Source organism: Eimeria necatrix, genomic scaffold, assembly GCF_000499385.1.
Source record: "Eimeria necatrix Houghton genomic scaffold, Enh_scaff378, whole genome shotgun sequence".
NCBI lineage: Eukaryota > Apicomplexa > Conoidasida > Eucoccidiorida > Eimeriidae > Eimeria > Eimeria necatrix.
Window position 1 is genome coordinate 1 of NW_013655363.1, and position 7500 is coordinate 7500.

The 7500-nt window shown below is 54.9% G+C and overlaps 2 protein-coding genes across 2 annotated transcripts; both read right to left on the bottom strand.

Annotated features, from left to right (window-relative positions):
• Positions 1–398: 398 nt before the first annotated feature.
• On the bottom strand, positions 399–1080 carry ENH_00048440 (hypothetical protein; the record flags this gene model as incomplete). Its single annotated transcript, XM_013585589.1, has 2 exons — positions 399–484; positions 685–1080. Coding segments are annotated over 2 exons (482 nt in total), but the record flags the coding sequence as incomplete, so codon positions are not given.
• Positions 1081–3196: 2116 nt separating this feature from the next.
• On the bottom strand, positions 3197–3907 carry ENH_00048450 (hypothetical protein; the record flags this gene model as incomplete). Its single annotated transcript, XM_013585590.1, has 1 exon — positions 3197–3907. The coding sequence occupies one exon, from the start codon at positions 3905–3907 to the stop codon at positions 3197–3199; it is 711 nt and encodes a 236-aa protein (XP_013441044.1).
• Positions 3908–7500: the final 3593 nt, after the last annotated feature.

The following is a 7500-nucleotide window of genomic DNA, read 5'->3' on the forward strand; positions in this document are numbered from 1 at the left end:
GAGGGCGGGGGGCGGGATGGGTGGCTGGAGGGCTGGGTGCGAGGGAGCTTCAGAGGTAGTTAGGCAGGAAGGTCAGAGCTAGCTAGCGAGGTGGGGAGGTGGAGAGCTAGCTAGCTAGCTAGCTAGCTAGCTTGCTAGTGAGGTGGATAGCTAGCTAGCTAGCTAGCTAGCTAATGAGGTGGGTCGCTAGCTAGCTAGCTAGTCAGGTGGATCGCTACCTAGCTAGCTAGCTAGTCAGGTGGATAGCTAGCTAGCTGGTGAGGTGGATAGCTAGCTGGCTAGCTAGCTAGCTGGTGAGGTGGATCGCTAGCTAGCTAGCTAGCTAGTGAGGTGGATCGCTAGCTAGCTAGCTAGCTAGCTAACTAACTAGTGAGGCGGATAGCTAGCTAGCTGGTTACCTCGTTAGAGAGAGCTCCGAGAGAAAGACACCCGCTGCTGCTGCTGCTGCTGCTGCTGCTGCTGCTGCTGCTGCTGCAGGACGTGTCTGCAACGCCAGCAGGGTACTCGAAAGGCCACGCAGAGCGAGCCCAAATGCTGCTGTCAGATGTGTTTTCGGGTTTCTTTTTGGTGCCGGCGGAAGGCGGCGGAGTTTGGAATTATAACTTCATGGGAGTTAAGTTTTCTCCCGCCATGAAGTACACTTTGATGCTCGACACCCCCAAGGACTTCTACCACGAGGCCCACAGGTAATGCTCCTGCTGCTGCTGCTGCTGCTGCTGCTGCTGCTGCTGCTGCTGCTGCTGCTGCTGCTGCTGCTGTGGAGGTGGTTTGGTGCTGCTGCTGCTGCTGTGGAGGTGGTGGTGGTGCTGCTGCTGCTGCTGTGGGGGTGGTTTGGTGCTGCTGCTGCTGCTGTGGAGGTGGTGGTGGTGCTGCTGCTGCTGCTGTTGCTGTGGAGGTGGTGGTGCTGCTGCTGCTGCTGCTGTGGGGGTGGTGGTGCTGCTGCTGCTGTGGAGGTGGTGCTGCTGCTGCGGGCGGTGGGGGTGCTTTGGAGTGCTGCTGCGGTGGGTTGGGGCTGCTGGCACATGCTGCTGCCGCGTTGGCATGCTGCTGCTGCTGCTGCTGCTGCTGCTGTTTACTCATGCTGCTGCTGGTTGCTGCTGCTGCTGCTGCTGTTCAGGCCGGCGCACTTCTTGCAGTTCACGCAGCTCGAGCAGCAAGACAACGACGTGGCCGAGAGAGAAGACCTGTTTGCCTAGTGGCCAGCTAGCTGCCGTTAGCTAGCTAGCTAGCTAGCTAGCCACTGGATAGCCAGCTAGCTCGCCTGCCGCTAGCTAGCTAGCCAGCCCACGGGATAGCCGGAGAACTGGCTAGCTAGTCAGCTAGCTACACCTAGCTAGCGAGCTCTCCACCCGGCAGCTTGCCTAGCCAGCCATTGGGCACTGCACCAGCTAGCTACTGGCTAGCCACTTGCAGCTGGCCAGCTAGCTACCAGCTAGCTAGCTAGCTAGCTAGCAAACGTGCGTACTTGGGAATTCTTTGGCACGAGTTTCTTTTTTCCCCTCCCGCGTCCTCCCAGCCAGCTAGCAAGCCACTGTGAATAGCTAGCCAGCTAGCTGTAGTCACGGAGCTAGCTGGACAGCTAGCTAGCCAGCTATCTACCGAGCATGCTAGCGAGGTAACTGTGCAGCAGCCAGCTAGCCAGTAGCTAGCCAGCAGCAAAGATAGTAAGTACGTGGCTAGCCAGCTCCCCGGCCAGCTAGCCACACACTTAACTGGCTAGGCGCCCGGGAACTTCAGCAGCGGCATAGCTAGCCAGCAACGAGCTACAGGACCAGCCAGCTAGCTAGCTAGCCAGCTAGCTATCCAGAGCCACTCCTCGCCCCAGCGAACTAGCCAACTGCCGAAGTGGCTACTCCGCCAGCTAGCCACGCTCCTTGCTAGCTAGCTACGCAACTATCCGCATCTACCAACCCAGCGTCCTAGCTAGCCAGCTAGCTAGCTAGAGCTACACAGTTACCTAACTAGCTGATGGCTACCTCGTTAGCTATCTAGCTAGCTAGAGCTACACAGTTACCTAACTAGCTGATGGCTACCTGGCCAGCTAGCTAGCTAGCTAGAGCTACACAGTTACCTAACTAGCTGATGGCTACCTGGCCAGCTAGCTAGCTAGCTAGAGCTACACAGTTACCTAGCTAGCTGATGGCTACCTCGTTAGCTAGCTAGCTAGCTAGAGCTACACAGTTATCTAAGTAGCTGATGGCTACCTGGCCTGCTAGCCAGCTAGCTAGAGCTACACAGTTATCTAACTAGCTGATGGCAACCTCGCCAGCTAGCTAGCTAGCTAGAGCTACACAGTTACCTAACTAACCGATGGCCACCTGGCTAGCTAGCTAGCTAGCTAGCTAGCCACCGCGCACTACTCTCCTGTAAAGGCCTCTCGTGGTATCGGCAGTCACCTGGGTCCCTTAAACGGTCCAAACAAAATATGACCTGCGGCGGCTAGCCAGCTCGCCATCTAGCTAGCTAGCTAGCTGGTTAGCTAGCTAGCTAGCGGCGGCCAGCCAGCTAGCTAATTCGCTAGTTGGAGCCGCCCAACTAGCCACCTCGTCCCGCCAGCAGCGCAAACGCTGCAGCCAGCTAGCCAGCTAGCCAGCCAGCCAGCTAGCTAGCCAGCTAGCCAGCTAGCTAGCTAGCTAGCTAGCTAGGGACAAGGGCGCCGCGGGGACGGGCTGCTGCTGCGCCTGTTGCGCGCAGGAAATAAAACTTTGCTGTTGTGAAGTGTTGCTGCTCGGGGGCTGTCCATACACCTCAGCTGCGAGCTCGGAAGAATAAAATATTATTTTCAAAACCAGAAATACTTTTTATAAAACGCCACATTAATAATGCTTTCGCAACTCATATAATAAAGCCATATCAGCTCAAACTGCATCGGCTGCAGCAGCAGCAGCAGCAGCAGGCCGCAGCAGCAGCAGCAGGCCGCAGCAGCAGCAGCTGCTGCTGCTGCCGCTGCTGCTGCTGCTGCTGCTGCTGCTGCTGCTGCTGCTGCTGCTGCTGTAGTCCCTCGTGCCTCTGGCTGTTGCGGCGGACGAAGGAAGCAGTTCGGCCGCTAGCAGCAATTCAAATTGGCCCCGCAGCCCTCAGCAGCAGCAGCAGCAGCAGCAGCAGCAGCAGCAGCAGCGGCCCCCCGGGTCATTTTGGCCGGATTTTTTTGCTTCTCGGTCCATTTTCACAGCTTCTTGCTGCTGCTGCTGCTGCTCTACTTGCTGCCAGCTTTGCTGCTGCCTCCGCCAGCAGCATCCACTTCATCAAAAGGATCTCCTGGCATTCTCGGAGGCAAGTTCGTCACTGGCGGCGGAGTCCGCGGCCGCGGGGGCCCCTGGGGCACTCCCAGCTTCCCGGCTGCTGCTGCGGGGGCCCCCACGGGGGCCCCTAGGGGGGCCCCCTGCATCGGCGGCGCCTCGGGGGCCCCCTGGGGGCCCCCCTTGGGGGCCGCTGTGGGGGCCCCTGCGAGGGGGGCCCCTGCGGGGGGCGGGACTGCCGTGGGGGCCCCCAGGGGGACCCCCGTGGGGGGGATGGGGCCCCCCAAGGGGAGCCCCGCGGGGTCCGTGGGGGCCCCCAGGGGGGCCCCCATGGAGGGGCCCACAGGGGAGTCCCCCTCGAGGGTCCCCAGAGCCTCCGGCTTGGCCCGGAGACGCAGCATGTTGGTGGAGAGGAGGCCCCCCAGGAGTGCAAGAGCCAGAGCTGCAACAGCAGCAAACCCCAGGCCTGCAGCAAGAGTGCGGCTGCGGCGAGGTGCTGCTGCTGCTTCTGCTTCTGCTGCTGCTGCTGCTGCTGCAGTGTCCACGGAGGAGACCATGGTGGCTTCCTCAGCCAGCAGCTGCGCCGCCTCGCCTGCTGCTGCTGCTGCACCAGCAGCCCCCTGCTCTGCTGCTGCGTCCGCAGCGTAGCCAGCGAAGGTTGGAGCCATTCCGGAGGGCAAAAGAAAGAAAGGAAAATAAAAAAAGAAATGAAACGACAAATTAGAGGAAATGTGAACGCCGATTGCCGCGCAGAAGCGCCGGAAGAGCAGCAGCAGCAGCTGCAGCACGCAGGGAGCAGCGAGAGGATGGAGCGAAGCACCGCAGCAGCGGGGCAGCAGCAGCAGCAGCAGCAGCAGCAGCACCGAGACGGCACCTCGAAATCCAGTGATCTATCCTCCTTTTCGTTTTTATGGACTTCTTTTTTTGTTTTGATCCGCTCCAATCCAAATTTCAACTCCTGCGCTTAACTCTTTCCGGGTGTACGTACACCCCAGCGCCGCCCCGCCCCCGCTCGCAGCTCCTCGTGTGTACAGGCAGCTCCCCCTGTGTGTATCCCCCACTGCAGCTCTCCGGAGCTCTTTTTCTTTATTGGACTTTTTATTTCATTTCTAATTCGTTTTTATTACTCAAAAGCAGTAAATATTGCGCAAAATAAACAGAGACGCGAGCAAGGCCAGCCCACGCCGCGACCCTTGCGGAGACGCGCCTCCACCAACCCCGACAATCTTCCAAACCCTAAACCCTAAACCCTAAACCCTAAATCTAGCCCGTGCAGTGCACTCAAGGCAGCTTTAAAAGCCGAGATAAACAAGTGGGGCCGTATCTTACAATGATTGAACGCTCTAAAAGCTCGCCTTCCGCTCGACCTTCGGGCCCGAAGTCTAGGGTTTAGGGTTTAGGGTTTAGGGTTTAGGATTCCCCAAGGCTTTGTATGAGCCTGCTGAGGGTTTAAGTTTAGCAGCGCTGCAGCAGTTAGCAGCAGCAACATAGCAGCAAGCCAGAAGAAGGCTCTGCTGCACCTCGTGCAGCAGCTGGCTGCGCCGGCGTCGCCCCACAGCAGCAGCTGGCAGCAGCACCTTCCTCTCTGGTGCTGCTGCTGCAGCTCCTGGCTTTTAGCTGTGTTGCATTGCTCCCCACTAGGCAACTAAATTGCTGCTGCTGCTGCTGCTGCTGCTGCTGCTGCTGCGGAAGCTTGGGAATGAGGATCCACTGAAGCCAGGAGACAGTCGCTGCAGCAGCAGCAGCAGCAGCAGCGATGTAATGCCTTTTTTGCTGCAGCAAGTATCTCGCCCAGCAGCTCCTGCGGCCAAGTCCCTTTGGCCTTCAAGTTGGGGCTTCGCCGGGGAGAGTAGAAAGGAGTTTTCTTGGACTTTGCAAAGGACATAAAGTGCAATTAAACTTGCAAAGTTATTAATTGCAAAGATTTACTTTGCAAGAGGCTTTTTGCTCAGCTGGGGGCCTCTAATAAAGCTCAAGATTTTGTCTTGACTCGGGCTAGCCAGCCCTCTGTTCCAGCTAGCTGCCTTCGACAGCTAGCCACTTATCTTCGAAATCAAGTGCAGAACCACTGGCTAGCCAGCCTTCTCTAATAGCTAGCTGCCTTTGACAGCTAGCCAACTAACTTTACAGTCAAGTGCAAAACCTTTAGCTAGCCAGCCTTCTCTAAGAGCTAGCTGCCTCTAGCAACAGCTAGCCAATTATTTTCGAATCAGATGCAAGCCCATCGACTTAGCCGCAAGCGTGCTAGTTCAAAACAGGAAAAAGCAAAATAGTGCACTAGAGTGCATAATTCAAAAACATAAACAAATGTACATAATCACTTGAAGTGACTTTCTGCAGCCCCCAGCCCGCCTTTGGGGCCCTTCAAAAGTTTCCTTTGGGAAGTCCTGACATTCGAAGCTGCTCCTCCTGTCAATTTGTTTCTTTTTCTCCAAAGAAAGCTTTTGTTCTTGAAGAGAAAAGCCTCCAAAAGAGACAGGAAACCCAATTGCTGTCCAGATTCTTGCGGCCCCCACCGGAAATGATTGATTTTTATGCGAGATAAAGTGGCCTACCAAGAGGCTCTTTATGAAATTGACTTCGCACTGCCTTCTGAATGAAGAAAAAAGAATCAAAAAGGAAATGTGTGCTCTTTGTTAGCTCGCGCTGCAGCAGCTCCAAGTGCTGCAGCAGCAAAAGCTTCGCAGCAAAGGTGCCCCCAGCCCCACGGATATCTTCCCCTACCGCGAGGGAACAAAGAGGGACACGTTTCACTTTGTTGGGGACTGAAAGGAGACAAACGCTGCTCCTTCGGAAGCTAAAAAGCAAGCTTTCTTTTGCTGCCGTGGGGCAGCTGGGCCAGCGCTGCTGCCTGGAGTGAAGAGCTGCTGCTGCAGCACTTCAGAAGAGCTGCAGCAGCTGCAGCAGCTGCAGCAGCTGCAGCAGCTGCAGCAGCTGCAGCAGCCCTCATATGCTCTTTGCCCTCCAAGCCCCAAAGTAGAAGCTGCTGCTTCGGGACTTTCGCGCTTTGAACTTGAAGGTCCAAAGCAGCAGCTTCTACCTGGAGAGGGTTTCTTAGGGGGCCCCCGAGGCCCCCTATTTTACAAAAGTTCCTTCAAGACAGCTTTTGCGGACAAGTCCCAACAATAAAATCTCCGATGTTGCTGAGTCGGAGCTTTTCGTTGCTGCCTCCTCTCAGTCCAAACCTCGAGAATTGCCCAGACTTTGCCTGGGGCTGAAATGCCCGGCAGAAGGCGCATGCAAGAAGGGCCTTTCAAATTTCTTAATTCTCTCCAGCCCTTTTGGTGAAAAATGCAACACCCAGAGGCCATGGCCTTGGGGAATAGCTGCTGCACAAGTCGAGGCTGAGGGGGAAAACCAAAAAAAAGTTAAGACCTTTTCCCCGGCATCTGGCAGAGATGGCTTTCTTGCCAAGTCCGCGGGACTTCAAAGTTTAGTCTTTTAGAATAGTCTTTAGCAAGAGTTTGGCAAACTCCCCAAACGCATGCAAGCTGCATGCAGGGTCTGCTGGGCGCAGCCAAAACCCCATCAGCACTTCAGTGCATTTTTGGTTTTTGTTCAAGACTTTTGTTAGCTAAGAGTCAAGCAGCAAGCAGTTTGCTTCCGAGGCTGAGACAGGACTTAAGTTTTGTTTCACTAATAAAACTCTTGAGATTTATTAAGACACTTATCTGGGTCTCGAGCTGAAGGCCCTTTGCTCTTCAAGGCCCCCGCTGCTGGACTCAGGGGACGGGGGAACTGGCAAAAGGAGACAGTCCCCTCGTGGCTGCTGCTGCTGCAGCTATTCAGGACTTCCGCTTGTTGCTGCTGCTTGTTGCTTCTGCTTGTTGCTGCTGCTTGTTGCTGCTGCTTGTTGCTGCTGCTTGTTGCTGCTGCTTGTTGCCGCTGCAGTCCCCTCGCAGAGACGTGGAGTCCAAAGGCAGCAGTAGGGCCCTGGAGAGCTCTGCGAACAGATAATTAATATGTTGGAAAGGATATTAATTATTTTTTCGTTCATTAATGTCTTAAAAAAGGATAATTAATATCTTGAAAAAAGATAATTAATATGCTGACAAAGGATAATTAATGTCCTGAATAAGGACAATTATCTTTTTTCAGAACATTAATTATCGTTTGTCAGTATATTAATTTTTCTTTTGTCAGTATATCAATTCCCGTACTTCTAAAGGCTAATTGATATCCTGATAAAGACTAATTAATATCCTAAAAAGGACCATTTGATATCCTGATAAGTCTAATTACCACCATGATAAAAGGATAC